We start from the raw sequence: 23,369 nt of genomic DNA on the forward strand, positions 1-23,369 counted from the left end.
ACTAGACGTTGAATGTTCTGTTTTCATTGCTTAATGTGTTACTCATTCACCTTGTCCACTAGACGTTGAATGTTCTGTTTTTATTGCTTAATGTGGTACTCATTCACCTTGTCCACTAGACATGGAACGTTTTGTTTTCATTGCTTAATGTGGTACTCATTCACCTTGTCCACTAGACGTTGAATGTTCTGTTTTCATTGCTTAATGTGGTACTCATTCACCTTGTCCACTAGACATGGAACGTTTTGTTTTCATTGCTTAATGTGGTACTCATTCACCTTGTCCACTAGACGTTGAATGTTCTGTTTTCATTGCTTAATGTGGTACTGATTCACCTTGTCCACTAGACGTTGAATGTTCTGTTTTCATTGCTTAATGTGGTATTCATTCACCTTGTCCACTAGACGTTGAATGTTCTGTTTTCATTGCTTAATGTGGTACTCATTCACCTTGTCCACTAGACGTTGAATGTTCTGTTTTCATTGCTTAATGTGGTACTCATTCACCTTGTCCACTAGACATGGAACGTTTTGTTTTCATTGCTTAATGTGGTACTCATTCACCTTGTCCACTAGACGTTGAATGTTCTGTTTTCATTGCTTAATGTGGTACTCATTCACCTTGTCAACTAGACGTGGAATGTTCTGTTTTCATTGCTTAATGTGGTACTCATTCACCTTGTCCACTAGACGTTGAATGTTCTGTTTTCATTGCTTAATGTGGTACTCATTCACCTTGTCCACTAGACGTTGAATGTTCTGTTTTTATTGCTTAATGTGGTACTCATTCACCTTGTCCACTAGACATGGAACGTTTTGTTTTCATTGCTTAATGTGGTACTCATTCACCTTGTCCACTAGACGTTGAATGTTCTGTTTTCATTGCTTAATGTGGTACTCATTCACCTTGTCCACTAGACGTGAAATGTTCTGTTTTCATTGCTTAATGTGTTACTCATTCACCTTGTCCACTAGACGTGAAATGTTCTGTTTTCATTGCTTAATGTGTTACACATTCGCCTTGTCCACTAGACTTGGAACATTCTGTTTCCAGTACTTATTGTGACTGATACAGGTTTGCTTAGTGAGAGTGACTATTGATTGCCGAGTTTTGAAGGTAGAGACTAAAGAAATACACATTAGAATTGTATTATTAAATCTAAGTTGCCAGTCCTATGTCCTGGAGAGTGATGAAGGGAAACAACTCAGATGTGACTCGTCATCATTATCTTAATGCAATGATGTTTTTGTTGGTGAGGTATTTAAAGAAAAAAATCCTTCCTAAAAGAAAGGACTACGTTTGGCCCCAGGTATATGAGATCAGACGATGAATGCTTCTGATGTAAACGCGCTTATCTCATTCTTGCCCTCCCCTCTCCCCCGTTTATCTCTCATTAAGGTGGTTAGTGAATGAAAACAAGAGTGGTGCAGGGGCGTGTCTGGAGCTGGAAGAAAGAGGAGGAAGGGAAGTAAACGTAGAGCTTCTCATTCTTTCGTGTTTTCCCCCCCATTCACCGCCTGGTCACGTGGTATTTATTTACTACTGTACTTGTTGTTTAGCACTGTGCCTAGTGTCTGTCTTGTAAAACAGTGACGGAAACAGTTGTTTGAGAAATCTTGATCTAAACGTGATTTGTATTGGCTGCTTGGAGGGAGCGTGAGAACCGTACGTTCTCCAACAGACTTTTTTTTTTGTTTCTTCTCAAGAAATCGTTAGACTAGTTTATACCATCATCGAACATGATACCCATGTAACATAGAGAAATCACGTTCGAGACTTTACACTATAAGATCATGAGATATAGATGTAGAAAAACATTTCTGTCGCTAAATATTCTCAGCTAGACAGACGTTCATTTTGGGGGGGGGGGGAATGGAAGGGAGTAGTTCGTGGACGAGCTAGTTCATCTCTGTTCTGGCAGTCATATTGCATTTCTCACGTATTATTTGAATTCATTTTACATTTGAAACAATATCTTAAACTCTGGCCTCACTCTTATTACTGAATTGCCCAAAGTTTCGGTGAAAACAACGTCACAATCTATCGTCTCGTCAATCTACAATATCATTTCTACAAATCGAATTTAAAAGAAATTACGACTCTTGTGCGGTAACGAAGGTACAGGCCCATCATAATGGTACTAAACAGAATACGATACTAAAATTAATACTAATATTCATGTCCATATTGATGGTACTATAGCAATAAGTAAAGAGAAGCGTCGGTTCATAGACATGTTGGAAATGTTGCTCGATGAAAAACAAGTTTGCTTTTAGTCTTTGCGTCTTATTGTTAGGAAATATAAAGTATGTTACACAATATTATGTATATGTATATAAATGTATATCAAATACTGTTTCTCAAGGTAAACGGAACTGGTATTGTATTTATTTTTTACTTAACACAATCCTAAGATGTCTGACGTTATCGCTTCGATTCTAGACACTCGAACTTCATTAGTGAATTCCAGCCACCTCTTGTCATTAAGAGTTCGATCTCGCCCCCCTCTCGGTTCATGGCTCGACCATCCCACCTTGCCCTCGTCTGAAGTAAACACATAGTATTTATTATGTGTACGTCTACCTGGTCAGTTGTACCATCTACCTCCTACGTGCAACTGCGCAGCACCCCCTAGTCCTGCTATTAATGGCTTAATGAGTAAACAAGGCTTCCGGTGCTCATTCTATATTTATCATCGGGAAGAAAAAGCAATAATAATAATAAAAAAAAGAAAAATAAACACGCAGACTGGCGCTCACACACAGACAGAGCGATGATATTTCAAGTCTCTCTGCTGAAACTTACAGAAAGGTTGTCTAGTTTTATTGTGGAAAGTAAAAAAAAAATCAATGCTATTTGCAGTCCTTCTTTCTCACACGGCTTCTTTTTCATCTTAGAGAAAGGGGGGGGGGTCGGTTAGAATTACAAGCAGAATACGTTTTGATCTAAAAACGTTTTTTTTTGTCCAACTTGTTTATGAACACCTAGCAGTTTGTGGTCTTGAGATAATGGATGAAAATAAATTACTTTTTTTTCCCCAATCTGTTCTTTCTTTCAAATTTAAAAAAAAAAGTATTTTCCCCCCTTACTGTTACATTGTAGCTTAATCCAGTTATAAACATCTAAGATGTTGGCTCGGTATTCTGTGTACGAAATTAAACTGCTACTATCATATGAGCGGCTCCTTTATGGGCTGTACATATTGGTATCTATTGTTTTTTAGCGGCCCCCGTAAGGGGAAAAAGCCGCTATTAGGTTTGTGCAAAATGTCCGTCTGTCCGTCTGTCCGTCTGTCCGTCTGTCCGTCTGTCCGTCTGTCACACTCAGATCTCGAAAACTAGAAGAGATATGAAAAATATTATTTCATCATTAAATCCGGCTTGAAAAGTTTAGGTGCAACGGCTACTTTTGGTTTTCTAAAAGCAAACCGTTTAATTTATAAAATTAATTATGCAAGCGATTTTTTCATAAAAATACACCAATTCTAAAACAATTACGTAAATGTAAGGGAGGCAATGTTACAACATGCTAACAAAGATGGACAATTTTTGTGTATTTTTAGTATCACTAAGTCAAATATATTTTAAAAATGTACAGGAAATGTTTACAACAAATATAAATAATAGTTAAAGACGTTTTTTCTGGTCAACTAGTTGCTAAAATTAAAAGAAAACATTTCTGTTTGTTTATAAAGGCTAATAATGCACTTTTTATGTAAATATCACGCACATTTTTTTAAATGGACTTTTTATGCAGCGATTTTCGTGCAGTAGCGTAACGTCGCAACATGATCAGGTGCTAAACCAATTCCTTAAACTTTTTTAAAAAATCAGATTTTATTTATTTTTTGTTTAGTGCCCCCATCCGAATAAAAGAAGCTTATTTTTGTGCGTTTTGTCTGTTGGTCGGTCTGTCCGTCACGATTAGATTTAAAAAACTAGAACTCTAAAAGCTATTGAAAATCTGATTTACCCTTTAATGTTCCTCCCATAACATCTCAATAGTTTTAAGTATCTAAAATTGATTGTTCCGGATTTTTTTGTGCAAAACTAATCAACGCCAACAAATGTTTGTTTGCTCTTCTAACTTATATTACATTCCATTTCCATGCTTAAACGTTGCAAAAACACATTATCAATAATATATTGTTCCGTTTTTTATGTAAATAGCATATTAATGCTAAATCATAATCTCTATACTGACTTATATTTCATTAATTGTAAAAATGTTCCGGATATTGTTTTATAAAACATGAATTATGCCTAATGATTGTTTGAAATCGCATAAGGCTTTTAAAAAAAGTAATTTACTAGAATTGATTACTGAAAATTACTTTTTAGACATTTAATTTTCTTGTAAAACATAACATAGAAGTTTTGTAATCGATAAAGAAAGTTCCGGATTTTGTTTCTTACAAATCGTCGCCAGAAATTTCCGAATTTATTTAAAGATCTACTAACGCCAAATAATTGTTTGAACTCCCTCTTCTAATTAATAAACAAATAATCTTCTCATTTACGAAATAATGTTTTTACGGATTTTTATGAAAAATATTTTAACTCACTACTCTCTTACAGTACATTTAACTTTCTACCTAAAACATTAAAAAATCTAATTATCGTTAATATTATGTTCCGATTTTTAAGGAAAACAGAATCCAAACACCAAAGTAAGGTATGAAAATCTCTCCACGTGGCTGTAGTACATCTAATTTTTATACGAGACCATCCAAAAAATTTAATTAACGGTATTACATTTATCTGAAATTCTCTTTTTCTTTTACTATTTATACAAACATCCGGAACAATCTATTATATAAACTTTTCAATTGTGTTCATACCTAAAAATTATTGCGATGTTTTGAAACGTAAAATAAAGGTTAATCAATTTTTAATAACTTTTAGTTGTTTTTTTTATATCAAGATAACGGACAGACCGACTGACAGACAAAACGCAAAAACAATGTGGCTTTGATCCTTTTTAAATAATATCTATTAGAACTCAGTGCACCAATGTCTATGAACCCTCGTTAAATATCTCGTGTAAATAAAGAAATTTTTTTTTATGGTACCGGTACTAGCCTATTGTGAGGTAATGGAATTTTTTTTCTTTGACGTCATATGAATGGACTCTTTAAATGTAATGTTAAAAGAACGCACTCGGTGCACCAATGTCTATTAACCCTCGAAAAAATTGCTTGTATTAATGAAAACATATTTTAGTCTAACTAAGCCGTGTGACGTAGTGTTTTTTTTTTCCCTTTGACGTCACATGGAATGAATTCTTTAAATGAAATGCTAAAAGAACGCACTCGGTGCACCAATGTCTATTAACCCTCGAAAAAATTGCTTGTATTAATGAAAACATATTTTAGTCTAACTAAGCCGTGTGACGTAGTGTTTTTTTTTCCTTTGACGTCATATGGAATGAATTCTTTAAATGAAATGCTTAAAGAACGCACTCGGTGCACCAAAGTCTATGAACACTCGATAAATGGCTCTTATAGATAAAGGTGATTTTTAGTCTAGCTAGGCCGTGTGACGTAGTGTTTTTTTTTTCCTTTGACGTCATATGGAATGAATTCTTTAAATGAAATGCTTAAAGAACGCACTCGGTGCACCAAAGTCTATGAACACTCGATAAATGGCTCTTATAGATGAAGGCGATTTTTAGTCTAGCTAGGCCGTGTGACGTAGTGTTTTTTTTCCCTCTGACGTTATATGGAATTAATTCTTCAAATGAAATGAAAAAAGAACTCGGTATAGTAATGTTTATTAAGCCTCGTTATGTGACTCGCGTTTAAAAAAGGAATGATATCTTGATTTAGATCTAATCTAGATTTTTTAAACTAGATCTAGATTTTTATTACAGTATATCTAGATCTGGATTTATATTCTAATTAAAATTATTTTAGAGTCTAGATCTAGAATTTCTAGATCTAGTTTAGACTAAAATAGACTAGATTAAGATGTAGAATTTCAATTTCTAAACTTAAAGTGTAAAAAAAAAGTGTAGATTTTCATTTCCAAACGTTTTGATCAATATTGTAATGTTTTAATATACTAAAACTAATCTTCTATTTTTTTATTAAATTTAAATTTAAATTTACGGCAAATGAATCTTTGAAACATTATTACTTTTGACCATCGGATGGCTGCCTGGTCGTGCGGTTTGCGCGCTGGACTGTCGTTCAGATTTATGGATGGCCCAGGGTTCAAACCCTGCCCGCTCCCATCCCCCGTCGTCCTGCGGGAGGTTTGGACTAGGAAGTAATTATCTTCAACTCTGAAGGAACATCCGAAACGTGTAAAACATTTTACATCAAAATTAAATCACCTCTTGAATATTATTTGCGAATATGCAGATCCGACAGGGATCCGACTTCGACGGGGGCCGCCTCTGAGTTTGTGTAACACAAACTCTCTTTGTAATCTTGTTTATCTATTGTTCTTCTCATAAATTCTATAGGTCAAGTTAGAGCCGATCTCTATGTCAAGTTTTGAAAGACCAAAAGTTACGTTGTTATTGTATCGACATAAACACACATCGCATCAATTATTTTTTTAATCAGTCATGTCATTAATTGTTAATAGATCTAAACTAACAATGTGTGCGATTGGAAAATTTGTCTCTATTGTTTTTTGGTAGCTCAACTTTCATGCTTATAAAATGCTCAGAATCGGCCCCCCGAAGTGGTATAAGTAAAAAGGCAGGTTTCAATGTTTTCAGCATGAATATCAGAAGCAATGAACTTGAAACAATCAACAACCACAACCCCATCTCCGCCCATACTAAAAAGAAGAGATGTGTACGTGTTGCCGATATTATTGTATTGTATTCTTTGGTATTGTATTGACCACATGACACCACACGGTTCTAGAATATGTGTATGTCCATTATTACAAAGTTGTTAATATCCATATTTATTCTATGTTTTCAATAAACTAATTGTTATGAAGCTATCGCCTGGACTAACTGATGTTATTGAATGATCATCAACAAAAGTAAACATTATCTTAAAATGTTAGTTGCTTATATAACAGAATACACTTCATTTTTGTATTTTTTTTAAAGAAAAGAACAAAAAAGTTTCAATAGATGTTATAAAATGAACTGAAATATAACTTTCTTTAACTGTAGCCTCCCCTGTTTTTACTTTTTTATTAATAAATTAGTGAATAGATGCAAAAATGTGTATTTTATATATAAAAAAAAACAACTACTGCTAGCATATATAATTTTAAAAACTAAACGGTCCATTTTCGGAAAACAAAAAGTAGCCGTTGCGCCAGAACTTTGCAAGATCTAAAAATATCCTGAAATCGGGTATTCACTTTGTATTCTAGTTTTTGTGATTTCAAAGGGAAGGACAGAACGACCAAACAAAACTAAGAACGGCTATTCGCCTCTAAAAAAAAGAGTTTCGTAATTAATAATTGGCACCCGACGATGAATAATGGTGCAAAGTTTCAACTTGATCTGAGAATGGAAAGTTTGAGAAATAGCAGGTACAAATTTCCTTAAAGCATCAGAGGTGGAAGAGATTTGAGTTTAAGCTCTCAGTTGGGAAGCCGTTCGTGCCATATAGCGCCCCCCCCCCCATTTTGATTAATAAAACACAAACGAACAAAAAAATAGTCTTAAAAAATAAATGTTACAAACAATAATTTTAAAATTGTTTGCGGACATATTCCTGGAACATTTCCGTGCATTATTAAAGGTTGTGCACAATATAAACAGAAAAGTGTTGGCCTATAAGTGCTAGCCAAGCTGACTGGATCAGCTGATATAAACATACTATAGAACTGACTTATTCATAGTCTACAATGAAGACCCTACCATCACCTAGATTCTAGACTATGTTTTTCTAGGGGGGAAATACATGCAGTTGCCAGACACACGTATATAAAACCATACATGTTTAAAGCCATTGGCTACCCAGATACGAAGTCGGGATTCTGTCACAAATAAAGGACACGTGACACAGGTCTCCTTCCCTCATGAGCACGTTCCGTTCTGGACCAGGTTGAATGTTGCTCGGCTTAGAGAGCTACTTAGCTAAGAAACTGTAGTTTGGATTTCAAAGAAGAGATCCATAAGTCTTTGATTAGATTTTGTATCCATTCAAAGGGCCAGCCACTTCTAACGTTTCAATAATCAGAACATACATATTATGTGTCGAAGTGATATATTAGAACAGTATTTCCTAAACTTTTGACCTATGTGTACCCCTTTTATAATTTTTGTAATATAGGGTACCCCTCGCCCTTCCCCCACCACACTTTAATTTATTAACAGAACACAGTAAATGAGATTTAAAACAAAAAATAAGCATAGTTAATGAGGTACAAAGCGTACCCTCTCCAAAGTCTTCCTGTATCCCCGGGGGTACGCGTACCCCACTTTGGGAAACACTGTATTGGAACATAGTGCATCCCAGCCTTCTCTCTTTTTAATTGGCTAATTCTCAAGCCACACTGAGTCACTGTATCTTTGACAAGGACAAATTGAGTATAAAATTAGATGCACATGTTTTATCTTTTTCTTGTTACAGACTTGCACTGATTGGATTAGCACTTGTAGCAAGTAATACTATCAGCCAACTCACTTTCTTTGTTTAAAAAATAGTTCCTCTAGTGTCGCGTCAAATAAAATAAAGAAATGGAAAGTATGTGTCTATGCACTTTTTATATTGCTTGTATTCCTATATGGGTGTGGCAAAATGTGTAGGTCATAGCTGGGGCTGCGCAGCCACGGGAAATACTGCATTCCTCACTGATCTTCGGACTCGAAGACAAGCCTTATTATTCTTATTGTAGTTACACTGATTAAACTACAACCTTTATTTTGTTGAATAGTCCAGCACTTCAAAACTTTCTTTTCGTGTGTAGACCAGCAAATCAAAAACGGATGGAGGACGCGCACTAACCAAGAGACGAACCCGTTTTATAAAGAGCCCTCCATGGTGACTGATATTTAAAAAAACAACAGATTTCGCTGAGCAGGTCATCTCGAAAGAATGTCAGAGAACAGAGGAGCAAAGATAGAAAGACATCGAAAACCAAAAGGCAAACCTCGAGTACGATGGCTTGACGATATCGAGGCAGATCTACAACAGTTAAGAATTAGGGCATGGAGACGAAAAGCGCAGGGGCCTGAATGGAAAGATCTGAGGAGGCAGGCCAGGTCCTCCATGGGCTGTAGTGCCACAGGGATGGATGGATTATTCAATGAAATAGGAGCTACAAAATTCTGTGCGTACTGAGCTAGTAAGATGGGTGATAACTGTTCGTCTGATATGGCTGCTTGAAAAGATGTCGCTGATAGAACCTTTGTTTAACGTAGTATGTTAGCACATGTAGAGTTGTCCTTTGCACTGAGACCTCATCGTCATTGACTCGGTGTATGTTCTATACACATTGCTCCTTGCTTTGATTAGTTTTCCATCGAAGAAATTGATTTGTTCACTTTCTTATTCCCATTCCATTTCCAGCATTATCTTTTCCGTTTTATATTCAAATTGAGAAACAAGTGTTTATCTTATCTTATCTTTATAATTACAGACGTTACTTCAAAAAAGAAGATGATTACGTCCTACGCGTCATGCATTTAGTCATGCATATTAACCAATGACTTAAATTCAGCCAAGTCACTGGTTTTCCTGGCTAGCTCAGGCAACCCATTCCATGCTCTAATAGCACTAGGGAAGAAGGAGTGTTTGTACAAATTTGTCCTAGCATATGGGACGAGGAATGTGCCTTTATCTTTGTGTCTTTCAGAGTATTTTATTAAATTTTGTTTTTGTATTTGAAGATTATGGTTCAGTGTTTTATGTATGATTGCTACTTTACTTTTGAGCATTCTGTCCTGAAGGCTTTTTAAATTTAGTGATTTTACTAAAGGTGTTACTCTTGTCAAATGTGGATATTTGTTTGTTATGAATCTCACTGCTCTATTTTGTGTCTGTTCCAGTTTGTTAATGTTTTCTTGAGTTGAGGGGTCCCAAACAGAGGATGCATATTCAATTATTGGCCTAACCAAGGTTAAATAACATTTTAGTTTTATGTTCTTATTTGATTTATAGAAATTTCTTTTAATAAATCCTAATGCTTTGTTTGATTTTTTGTAGTTTCATCAATATGTGGATTTCATGACAGTTTTTCATTTATTATAACACCTAGATATTTTGCGTTTTTAGTCTGTGTTACTGGTTTGCCATGAATAAGATAAGTGGAATTAATTTGTTTTAGTTTTTTTGTTACTCTTAACAACTGACATTTTTCTGGGTGGAAAGACATGCTCCAATTTGATTCCCATTTCTGTAATTCATCTAATTCTCTTTGTAAAATATCTGTGTCTTGTGTTGTTTTTATTGTTCTATATATTATGCAATCGTCTGCAAATAATCTGACTTTTGTTCCTGAAGTAATGCAATTTGGTAAATCATTTATGTAAATTAAAAATAGTAGTGGACCCAAGACTGTTCCTTGAGGTACACCTGAGTTTACTGTTATCGGTGTTGATTTAGAGCCATTTATTATTACAGTTTGTTCTCTCCCTATCAGAAAATCCACTGATGCATTGGACCATTAATGCCGAAATATTTTAATTTTTTAAGCAAACTATGGTGGTGAACTTTGTCAAAAGCCTTAGAAAAATCTAGTAAGATAGCATCTATTTGTTCACTATTATCTAAACCTTTGGTGGGAATGTATCACCCTAAAATCATTTTGGAGGAAGCTGGATGTTTTCTTTATCTCAAAAACTCTGGCAAGCTCGTGTTAGTCTACAGGTTTTGCTCTTGAAATATTATATATTATAGAATAATTGACATAGTTTTTAAAATGATGAAGATAGATGAGTGTTGATACTCTTTTCTGATTGTGAGCTGGAATATCCTACGGGATTGTGAGCAGTTGACTCCTTAGGACGTTCTTCACCTGTCACCTATATTTTGGTTTACACTTGTGTACAGACAAGTTCTTTGTACTGTTGGATGTATGTTGCACTCTTCTCTCTCACTAGCCACTTGGCAGAAGGATCCAATATTTTCCTTCTGCTCAATGCTCCTGTGTCCGCAGCTTGGGTTTCATTGACTGTTTCTTCCAGGCACCCAGTGGCAGGGGGGTCAGTTTACTGTGAAAATAACTGCCAGTGTTTGGCCCGGCGTGTTGACGTCATCCAAAGGAAATAGACGGGCGCGTGACCCTGAACAACTCTGCTCACCTTTCTCACACTTTACACTGGGTGGGGGATATAGATTTATTAGCAGGAGAAATCTCTTTGGTAAGAGTTAACTTATGGCCGCTAGAAATTAAGACATTTTGGACACAAAATTAACGACACAAATTATTGCTTGAAAGCAGGGCTTTGACTAATTTTTTTTTAATAGATTCATTTTTTTGTTAGGTACAATAAATAATTGTTTAAGGTTTCAACTTGATCCGAGAATGGTTGTGGAAGAAATAGCGTGTACAATTATTTGTCTGGGACTAAACCCGACATATTTAACCATTTCTGTGAGAAAAACAAGCAATCAAACACAAGATCTTGGTTAAAATATATAATCCTGGCTGCACTGCTGGCTAAAAGAAATTTATAGAATTTAAGCTTGTCTGGGACAGATTTTGTTCCTACAGCTGTGTGCATTAGATTGAAAACTAAAATGAGAATATTGTGTTTTACTGAGATGTACGCTTACTGTTCTCTTTCTTCTTTTGCACAGTTCCGTCAAACGATGACACAGACGAAGGCGCGGAGGAGTTTTTTCAAAGGGTGAGTACAGAAATCCCATCTGTCGTACAGTAATACTAATATTGTAAATCATCATTGGCGGTAAATTAATAATCATATAGACCAGGGTACATAGTTCTAGTGTGATGAATAAAATCTGCTTTGAATTAAAAATAATACAATTGATAATTATGGATACTTATATCTGTGCCAGTCATATATAGTATGGCGGTGAGGGTAGGATGGTGTGCGGTGGGGGTGGGGTGGGGATGGAGATAGAAGTGGTATGTAGAGTCAGTGTCTGAATTGGTTTCTGAAAAAAAACAAAACTTTAATTTCAATAATTATCTTACTTGTCTCATGTTAAAAAAAAAAAAAGTGTTTGCATACCAGTGGCAGTAATAATTTGATAAATAATTGGATTGATTATTAGACTGGTAATTTTAGAAGTAGAAATACCAACAAAACATAGAAACTAAAACAGAAACAAAGCTTTTAAAACAAATTCTCTCCCTTTATTTCATTCACCGTAAGCGCAAGACAACAATGCATGTAACAACCAGACTACCGTAACCTTAACCCTAACATAGAAGAAACGTTAGTCTTTTATTTAGTAAGTCTGGGCTGTCGTCTCGATGGTCCCGGGTTCGAACCCTGCCCTCCGCTACCCCCTCCGTCCTACAGGAGGTTTGGCAACGATGTAAACATCTTCAATTCTGATAAAACATCTGAGACATAAGCCTCTGAGTCGTAAGGATCACTTAATTAAGTGACTTCAGTCTAGTGTCGGCCGCGAACCGCAGTTGTTCTAGTCCCAGGCAATGATGTGTGAGATCAATGGTGGTCCAAAGCACACTTTGAGAAACCCTGATAGTCCTCCTTGTAGTTTGTATAGTTCACAACTCTTTTCCCCCCATGTTGATTTGTCTAATTTGTCAATGTTGTTTACAACTTCACCGGAACGTCAAGACGTAGAACCCAGTCTTCTCGCCTCGGCGGCGACCAGGTCAACGGAATTAGCCGCCAGGGGCCACCGTCCGATAAGTCAAAGCAGTGATAAACTCCAGGCCTGTACATTCTGACTTGGCTCTCAAGGTCGGGTTATCAAGTGGGGGGGGGGGGGGGTTTGCAGGGTGAGATAGCTAAAGTGATAACTCAGTTGTAACAAGGTTTGCCACCCTCCTTCCCTTTTTTTTTTTTTTTTCATTTCGGAATCTCTGGTTTTGGTTTTACCAACAAGTTCTTAATGTGAACTCACGTTTTGTTCATGAGATTTAATTAGTCGAACCTGAGGAGGAAAACAGGTGAGGAGACGGGAAGAGAGGGGGCTGAATGGGGAGGTCAAATCTATTTATAATTTTTAATTACTCGCCGTTCCTCCTGTGTCTACATCGTATTTTACCGAATGTATTTTAATACTGGTTTCATTAGCATCAGTCAGGATGTTTCTATACACCCCTCCCCCCCCCCTTTTTTTTTAAAGCAATGGTTCTCACACTTTATTTTGACTTTAGCCCACATCCTCTCTTTTAAAGCCTTTTTGTTACGCACATTTGGTGTGAGGCTTGGACTTGGAACATAGTACACAATCACACAATCGAGGGAGATAAAAGGCACTTCATAGAATCCTAAATGCTGCTGGTAAAGTCATTGGCAAAAAAAAAACAAAACCATTTGGGCAGCTGTTTGAGACAAACGTCCATAAAAAAGCTAAAAAGATTCTAGAAATAAAAAGTCACCCTTTGGGTCAGGATTTTGTTATTTTACCATCATAAAAGAGATACAAGACAACGATAACAAAGACAAAGAGACACAAAAACTCTTTTGTTCCCCTGGCAATCACATCATTAAATAGCAACTATCTGAAATAAACTTTTTGCATGTAAATTATGAGTGAGTCTGGTGTGAATGTATATTTTGGTTTTCTATAGTTAAAATGTTTTGTTTTGTGTAATGCACAACTTGTAAGACGATGATCTCTGGAGTTCCGCTCCCGCCCCTCCCCCCTTTCTAGATCCCATCCAGCATTCAGCTCCCCTCCTCCTGCCCCCCTCCCCCCCGGCTCCTTATCTTAGATCACACACAAATTTAATAAAAAGTAAAAAAGTTGTTTCGTAACTTAAATTTTCACACAGACCTGTATAGTTTTGTTAATTAGTTTTATGCGAGTAAGTGCACTTTTAAAGTTGGGAGATGTCAGCCCGACGTCTGATCGCCGAGTTTATTAAGTTTATCGGAAAACTTTGACATTTGAAATGACTCACCGCGAGCGCCAGGGTCATTCTCAAGGTTAGAGCAAATATCATTACCCACAACAGAGAAATGTAAACATGTCCACACACACGCACGCGCGCACACACACACCGTGCTGTATTGGGTACAGTTAGAATCTGATCTGTTGGTGTATGTGTTTGTGTATGTGTAGGCTGGGCTGCAAGTGGCATTAGACTTCTTTGGAGGTAGTTTGGAAAAAAAAAGTGCAACATATTTGATTAATTGGACAGCTGCTGTTCGATGGTGCTGCGCTCCCCCCCCCCCCAAACCAACCCGCTTTTCACCTGGGCGAGCACATGAGTGCCACTTTAAGTATGCCCCTCCCCCTCCCAAACGTTCTTCCTCCCTGTTAGTCTTTGATAAGTCTAGTTTCTGTGATTTCTTACGTAAGTGCAGCTTTTAACAGACTCACCCCATACTTGCTGTCTTTCAAGCTGTGTCTCTGTTTTCCGTCATTGACATATTCCTATCCTCTCTATTTCTCTCTATCTCTCTCTCTCTCTCTCTATTTCTCTCTCTATCTCTCACACACGCACACACTTTTGTATTTACATTTATTTTATATCAAATTTTGAATCTGCTTTTTTTCTCTATCTCTCGCTCTGTCTCTTTTACTTTCACCCTCCCAGCCTCTCTCTCTCTCTCTCGCTCTGTCTCTTTTACTTTCAGCCTCTCTCTCTCGCTCTGTCTCTTTTACTTTCAGCCTCTCTCTCTTGCTCTGTCTCTTTTACTTTCAGCCTCTCTCTCTCGCTCTGTCTCTTTTACTTTCAGCCTCTCAGCCTCTCTCTCTCGCTCTGTCTCTTTTACTTTCAGCCTCTCTCTCTCGCTGTCTCTTTTACTTTCAGCCTCTCTCTCTCGCTCTGTCTCTTTTACTTTCAGCCTCTCTCTCTTGCTCTGTCTCTTTTACTTTCAGCCTCTCTCTCTCGCTCTGTCTCTTTTACTTTCAGCCTCTCTCTCTCGCTCTGTCTCTTTTACTTTCAGCCTCTCTCTCTCGCTCTGTCTCTTTTACTTTCAGCCTCTCTCTCTTGCTCTGTCTCTTTTACTTTCAGCCTCTCTCTCTCACTCTGTCTCTTTTACTTTCAGCCTCTCTCTCTTGCTCTGTCTCTTTTACTTTCAGCCTCTCTCTCTCGCTCTGTCTCTTTTACTTTCACCCTCTCAGCCTCTCTCTCTCTCTCTCTCTCTTGCTCTGTCTCTTTTACTTTCAGCCTCTCTCTCTCGCTCTGTCTCTTTTACTTTCAGCCTCTCTCTCTCGCTCTGTCTCTTTTACTTTCACCCTCTCAGCCTCTCTCTTTCTCTCTCTCTCTCTCTCTTACTCTGTCTCTTTTACTTTCAGCCTCTCGTGCTCTGTCTCTTTTACTTTCAGCCTCTCAGCCTCTCTCTCTCTCTCTCTCTCTCTCTTACTCTGTCTCTTTTACTTTCAGCCTCTCGTGCTCTGTCTCTTTTACTTTCAGCCTCTCAGCCTCTCTCTCTCTCTCTCTCTCTTGCTCTGTCTCTTTTACTTTCAGCCTCTCTCTCTCGCTCTGTCTCTTTTACTTTCAGCCTCTCTCTCTTGCTCTGTCTCTTTTACTTTCAGCCTCTCTCTCTCGCTCTGTCTCTTTTACTTTCACCCTCTCAGCCTCTCTTTCTCTCTCTCTCTCTCTCTCTCTCTCTCTTGCTCTGTCTCTTTTACTTTCAGCCTCTCTCTCTCGCTCTGTCTCTTTTACTTTCACCCTCTCAGCCTCTCTCTCTCTCTCTCTCTCTCTTGCTCTGTCTCTTTTACTTTCAGCCTCTCTCTCTCGCTCTGTCTCTTTTACTTTCACCCTCTCAGCCTCTCTTTCTCGCTCTTGCTCTGTCTCTTTTACTTTCAGCCTCTCTCTCTCGCTCTGTCTCTTTTACTTTCACCATCTCAGCCTCTCTTTCTCGCTCTTGCTCTGTCTCTTTTACTTTCAGCCTCTCTCTCTCGCTCTGTCTCTTTTACTTTCACCCTCTCTCTCTCTCTCTCTCTCTCTTGCTCTGTCTCTTTTACTTTCAGCCTCTCTCTCTCGCTCTGTCTCTTTTACTTTCACCCTCTCAGCCTCTCTCTCTCTCTCTCTCTCTCTCTTGCTCTTTTTCTTTTACTTTCAGCCTCTCTCTCTCGCTCTGTCTCTTTTACTTTCACCCTCTCAGCCTCTCTCTCTCTCTCTTGCTCTGTCTCTTTTACTTTCAGCCTCTCTCTCTCGCTCTGTCTCTTTTACTTTCACCCTCTCAGCCTCTCTTTCTCGCTCTTGCTCTGTCTCTTTTACTTTCAGCCTCTCTCTCTCGATCTGTCTCTTTTACTTTCACCCTCTCAGCCTCTCTCTCTCTCTCTCTCTCTCTTGCTCTATCTCTTTTACTTTCAGCCTCTCTCTCTCGCTCTGTCTCTTTTACTTTCACCCTCTCAGCCTCTCTCTCTCTCTCTCTCTTGCTCTGTCTCTTTTACTTTCAGCCTCTCTTTATCGTGCTCTGTCTCTTTTACTTTCAGCCTCTCAGCCTCTCTCTCTCTCTCTCTCTCTTGCTCTGTCTCTTTTACTTTCAGCCTCTCTCTCTCTCTCTCTCTCTCTCTCTCTCGCTCTGTCTCTTTTACTTTCAGCCTCTCTCTCTTGCTCTGTCTCTTTTACTTTCAGCCTCTCTCTCTCGCTCTGTCTCTTTTACTTTCACCCTCTCAGCCTCTCTTTCTCGCTCTCTTTTTCCTCCCCTTTCTCTCCTTCTCTCTCTCATATATATTTCCCCATTCTCCCCTTTCATCAATATCTGCCACTCACCTTATTTGTTCAAATAGTCATCTTCTAATCAAGGTGTGTGAAACAAAAAAGTTTTTTATTGTTCAGGGACACGTGTTGACTGGATGACTACAAAATGACTTAGAAACGTGTGGAGCGTCTCACTAAATCTAGTGGAGTTTGGGGAATTATGTGTGTAGATGACCACAAGATGACATCAGGAATGATTGGAGCTTCTTTTTAAATCTAGAGGGTGTATAAAAATGAAGCAGTATGCACTTTTGCAATTTACATTGATCTGGTGAATTTAAAGTGTTGGCATTAACAAAACGTCTATGTCTATTGTACAAAAAAAAACAAAACAACAACAACATTTTAGCACGTTGTATTTTACTACGGGTGAGAATATTTCGGTTCCATTGATACCCAAGAAAACTAGTGTTACTAAAGCAGTACCCTAGATGGATGATATTAAGAGATCAGAAACAAAAGCTGAAACATTTGTAATGCCATAATCTTCAAATACAGAAACAAAATCTAATAAAATACACAGAAAGATACAAAGATAAAGGCACATTCCTCGTTCCATAAGCTAGGAAAAATGTGTACAACTGGGTTGCCTGGGCCAGTCAGAGTAAACAATGACTTGGCAGAATTCAAGTCATTGGATAACATGCATGACTAGATGCATGACGCGTAGGACGTAATCATCTTATTTTTTTATGTAACGCCTGTATTATATAAGATAAGATATGAAGTCAAGAGGGGGGGGGAATGTGAACAAACTCAAGCTCAGCCCAGGGACCCTCACACCTGATACTCACATAACCCCATTTACAAAGCTTATATTAACTTACTCTGTGTGGTACCACATTTTGTACACGTTTTTTCTCTCCACTTCTCCACTACTCGGCTCAAGTAGAAATCTCGCACAGGTATTCAGTATCTGACAATACATGAATCAATACAAAAATTAACCAATTAATTAATCAATTAGTAGTTACATTAATTAAATTTTTATTATATAGAAAAAAAGTTAAGCCTTGCAGTATTGATATATGTGGGTATTGATTTTGCGGTTCTTCTCCTCAGCCAAGCCTTTTTTGTTTAAAAGTACTTTTTAAATTTTTTATGTCGTCGTTGTAGAAATCTTCTTCTTATTGTTATTTGAGATAGCGTTATCCTTCTTGCTTGATGTAATTTGCGTAAAGTATTCGCCATGGAACCGGAAACAATTTCCCGCAAAACGATTTCCTCTTGCGATTCTTTGCGACCTAGACGTTATTTCTTGTTGGATCGTCTCTTCCGGGAATCAGCGGTCGGGGGAAAAAATAGTTGAAACGGTGTGGAATCAGCGGAATAATACATCCTCCACTATCTAACACCGAGCATCACTTGAGTGCCATCTTTGTTAAGTGCGTAGTCTTCAGGAGTTTCTTGTTAAAACAAGTGGAATAGAAGTCTACTCAGCACGACATTCGAACCAAAGGATCAAAATTAGATTTCTTTTTTTTTTTTAAACTCTCTTTTTTTTTCTAGCTAGGTGTTAGCCACATTTTATTTTTCGCTAGTTATTTACCGCCCCCTCTCTTTCTCCTTTTTTTTTGTAGCTACTTATTTGACGCCCCTTTTGCACCAGTCTAATAGTATCCTCTTTTAAACTTTCTATATTGTGTATTATATATTTTATTGTATGTCATGTTGAAAACATTGAGTTCTATCGTTCAGAAATGTCACTGCTATCATTTTGAAATAGAAGCCTCCGTTTCTCTAATTGATTACCGCTGGACGATATACTCTATACGTCTATACAGGTGATGTACGGTAGTGTTTTCCATGAAGCTGATCCACCCAGCACATGACATTGCGAAAAAACAAAACAATAATTGAACGACACCGCAGGGCGCACAACAGGTTGAACAACTTCCAGCATCCTTCCCTGGCGTTTTTGTTGTTAGAAGATTTTCATAAAAAAAAATAACAGACAAAAAGCACCCTGCAGTGTAGATAATGACAGTGTACCGCGATTCAACATCCCCGTTATATTGACCCTGCGGAGCCCTACTGCGTGAGCACTTTACGAGAGACGATAAGCCGCATCCTCTCGAGGTCTAGTGGCTACGGATTCGAGCAATCTCTTCCAACGGTATCGTTCCATTGTAATCTGCTGGAAATGTTGCCAGAGTAATAGTGTAGAATAGGTTCAATTCGCATCTAGTTGATGAAGAGCTCACTGTCAAACGAAGTTTAGAAAATGTGGACATCTGTTTTGTGGACGAACTTAAAAAAGTTACGCAATATTGAACGATTGATTGCTGAGGTATACTATATTACAATATGCATTCGTAATAAAACAATGGGCGATGCTTTTGGGGTAGAAAATTCTTTAACTCCTTTTTACACTTTTAAATTGGACAACGATAATGAAATTCCGTTATGTACAGAATGTTAAATATCAAGACAAAATAGACAATATTAGGTCTCACTAGCACCAATACTTTATAGATTATTCCGACGAACAATGGTTTTGTCTATAATGTTCAAGTATTGAATTCACAGGTTACAAAAGGAGACAAGCCAAGATCCGGGTCTTTTGTCTGATCAAACTCTTTCAAGTGATGCCACTCCAGTTTTTTTTTTTCTTTCTAAAATACTGAGTAACATTGTGGAAGTGAATAAGTGATCCCCGGCATCTAGTTCTCTTGTCCTGACACAGACTTAGATACACAGTTAACTTTGGCAATACATCATGGCCGGAGAGTCGGCTGTGGAAAGTTGAAAGAACTTTTGAACCACTTGAGTTTGTAAACTCTGACAGGTCTCTTGGGCTGGAGATGGTTCCACATGGACATAGATCTACTGGATTTGTTACTCGTTCACTTTCTTTGTTTTCAAACTTTGTTTGTTTTGAAATTCATTTTTAGAATGCAGGAAATGCCCGATGTTTAGAAATGAATGGTTTTGTCAGGGGAAGTGCGCCATCAGCGGGAAATCTGGAGTCACGAGAAGATACGATGTGAATGTTTGAAGAGGTTTACTTGCAATGGTTTGTTGGTATTTGCTGATGTACCTCGTTTGGAGCTCTGACAGTATGCAGAGGTGTGTTTTGAAAGGAAACTATTGCATTGTTTAATATTATTGTAACAGTTCATCTGGTCTTTTTAATGCAAAGATTTCGCATAATCATTGGCCGTTTGTGTGAAACCCTGTTTTTTTTTTGTTTTTGTTATTTTAAGTAACTTATGCCTTTAGGACGGATAACTTTTTTAGTATTCATAGCCCAGTGTGAACTAATGTAGATGATAGTGAGACTTTACCTTAGGACCTATATGTGCCATTCTCGTGCTGGTCTAAATATTTAAATTGTCCATGAGATTGGGGAAAAGGACTGGCTAGGGAAAGAAACCTAGACATGAAATTGTGTGAATGTGGAAACCATCCTATACACTACATTATTCACATTATTCAACTTTCTGAGAGGGATGTCTTAAATACTTCATTCCAAAAAAAAAAAGTCGTTTAAACAAAATCATTCATGGAGGAAAAAAATCGAAAGAAAGAAAGATAATTTGAGCAGCAAAGAGTGTCACGTGGGACTTTTTATTACAAAGCTTTTATCAACTTACTCCTTCTGTCTGTCATAAATTTTGTATGCGTTATGTCTCCCACTTCCCATTTTCAGATCAAGTTGAATCATTGCACAATTATTCATTGGCCAGAACATATCGTAAATCAATTTAATAATTTAATTAATTGATGAAGCAGTGGTAATTTTTTTAAAATACAAAAATAGGAATAAATCTTAAATAAATAAATAAATAAATAAATAAATATATATATATATATATATATATATATAAATATATATATATATATATATATATATATATATATATATATATATATATATATATATATATATATATATATATATGGCTGTAAATATGCAGTTCTTCCACTGTGTAGGCTGTTATTTACACACACAATCGTTTTATTAGCTTTTTCAATGCAGCGTTTTATATTCCGATGAAAGAGAACCTCTTATCAATACAATAGATGGGTCGAGTCCATTGGATGTACCGGCACTACTACCTACATCAGGTCCCTCTATTACGTAGCTTTGTTTCCATTACCTTTTTTCCCCTCCAGCCACTTCAGTCAACGAGGAACTCGCAATCGAGAAACTGTGATAGTGGCTCTGGAACCTGTCAGTGTGTTACACTTTAGAAACAAAAAAAACAAAGCAGTTTAAGTTCCTGGTAAAGTCTTGCTATACACGAGAACAATCACGGCCTTTGTTATCTGAGATAGCACACTGATGATATTGCCAAACTTTCTCTGCCACAAAGGATAGATCAACATATAAAAAAGCCTAGAACCTCGAAGTCAGCAGATTTTGAGCAATGATTTATTGAATGTGAAGTGTAAACTTTGTGGAATTGTTCGTTTTAGTTTAATAGCCGAAGAGCAGCTCATGGGATAGGTCATTGTTTGGATCACATCCTAGTTAAGTTAAAATCTTTGTTTCAACGTCAGGCCTCGACTAGAGTTTGGGAAATCTTTCACCTATTACCAAGTTCTAGCGACCCAATACATGGCTCGAAGTTTGACTAGAACTTCCATCACGCTTCTCGTACGTGTGAGCACTTTGGGCCAATGCGGTGTGTGTGTGTGTGTGTGTGTATGTATATATATATATATATATATATATATATATATATATATATATATATATATATATATATATATATATATATATATATATATATGTAGTATTCACACTTTAGGGAAATAGTTTGACTGAACCAGTAAGCACATGCAACTATTGAAATGCACTACAGTTGCTTATTTGGATGCCAAAATGACGATGCATTTCAAATAACGTGTCCTTATTTTATATGAAGTTTGTTTTGGAACTCTTGAAAACATTGTTTACAAACAGACCTAGATACTTTAATTTATTATAGTTTCAGGGACTCGTTATCTTTAATTCTGAATGTCACAGAGGAAAGGAGAGAAAAAAAAAAGAAAGTGGAAGTGGAGGAGTATATTGTACCTACAATTTGATTAGAGCATCTGAATTGTGCTGAAGATAATGTTTATCAGAAGTGGCATAGTCAGCATCCTAACCAGTGCTAGAGGGAATGAACAATTTAGAAACCACTGTTAGGTTTCTAACCGCTAGATTATCGTCCAGCCAATATCCGCTGTCCCCATCTGATACGGTTGGATTATACTTCGACCATCATGTAGAACCAAGGCCTAGGATTCAAAATGTCACATTGACGATTGCGAAGATAAGTCTTTGCGACGGCTTTAATCCCTTACAGTCACACCAAAATGGTAATGTTGAAAACTGTATTATCAATGTTTGTCTTTCATTGGCATAGACATGACAGTCATCAAAAAACAAATTAAACAATTAGTCAATTAATTACTGGTAATTTATTATTTGGTTTGATGCCAACTAGGGACATTAATCATTCAGTATTTAAACATATGGTTAAATATGTAGGGGTTTCGTCCCCTTAGATAAATGTACACTTTATATCCCCCACGCCCATTCTCAGATCAAGTAGATTTATTGTATCTAACAAAAGATGAATTAATAAAAAATTAACCAATTAGTCTATTAATAATTGTTTTAGTTTGATATCGAATACGGGCAATAACTTTTACATCTTTGAGAATTATAGTTGTAAGTGCGGCGTTCTTCCCCCTAGAAAGTTTTTGCTTGTTAATGGCAATGTCTCCAATTCCGAAGATTAAGGATGCATGCAGTGATTCACATGACTATGCAGACACAGTTGTCACCTGCCTATTGTCCCACGTTTCGTGCAGACAAAGCCGTTGTCCGCTGGCGGTCTATTTAAGTTTTCTTTCCTTCTTCTGCGCCTGTCTTCAATAATGGTTTTTCTTTTGAGTCTTAGAGAAAGCTAAAAGCGTGAAACAAAAACAATTGGTAAAAATATTTCTAATCGCACAGATTTATTGTTGTAGATCTATTACATATTTAATTACATGACTGATCCAAAGTAATTTATACAATTACACTTCGTATAAGCTTTTTTTGAAAAGTTATTCTATATTTTTCTTGTATAAAGCTATAAATAGATGTGATGGTCAGCTGCTTTCTATTACTTACAAAACTGTGTGGAGGTGAGAACAAAATAACCTTCCAGTGAAGTTGTCTCTTTGCTCATGAAGGAACTGTTACCCTTAAGCAGTCTTTTCAGTGACATTGCTCCTTTCTCTCCTACTATAAATATCACATTGAGCCGTGTTCTGTTGAAGAAATATGTTTGTGTTATCTTGTTGCTGGTCTTATAAAGGACTCTACCAAAAAAAATATTTGAATCTTATTGATTTCTTTCCATCTCTTCTTTCAGATTATGGAGGAAACGAATACGGAGATTACCTGGCCGTCCAAATTAAAGATTGGAGCTAAGTCGAAAAAAGGTAAGGGACAAAATAAATAGAGTTGACCAGCAGGCGAGGTTACTGATACAAAATGTTAATGTAAAAGAAGGTCATCCTAGATTAGGTCGAAAACATACAACTTTTTATAACCCGAGGTGACCAGCGGCGAGTCTTCACGCCACTGGTCAAACTATTTGTACAAGGTGGTCATCCAAGACCTGGTTT

The 23,369-nt window shown here is 37.0% G+C and overlaps 1 protein-coding gene across 1 annotated transcript in view; it reads left to right on the forward strand.

Annotated features, from left to right (window-relative positions):
- The window catches only part of LOC106054705 (protein bicaudal C homolog 1-A-like), a 100,849-nt gene that overhangs the window by 18,271 nt on the left and 59,209 nt on the right, over window positions 1-23,369 (forward strand). The window contains exons 2-3 of the mRNA XM_056019015.1: window positions 11,726-11,775; window positions 23,114-23,183. Coding sequence (XP_055874990.1) covers window positions 11,726-11,775; window positions 23,114-23,183 — 120 coding nt within the window. The remainder of the gene's footprint in view (window positions 1-11,725; window positions 11,776-23,113; window positions 23,184-23,369) is intronic.

The sequence above is a fragment of the Biomphalaria glabrata genome, chromosome 2, assembly GCF_947242115.1.
Source record: "Biomphalaria glabrata chromosome 2, xgBioGlab47.1, whole genome shotgun sequence".
NCBI classification, from domain to species: domain Eukaryota; kingdom Metazoa; phylum Mollusca; class Gastropoda; family Planorbidae; genus Biomphalaria; species Biomphalaria glabrata.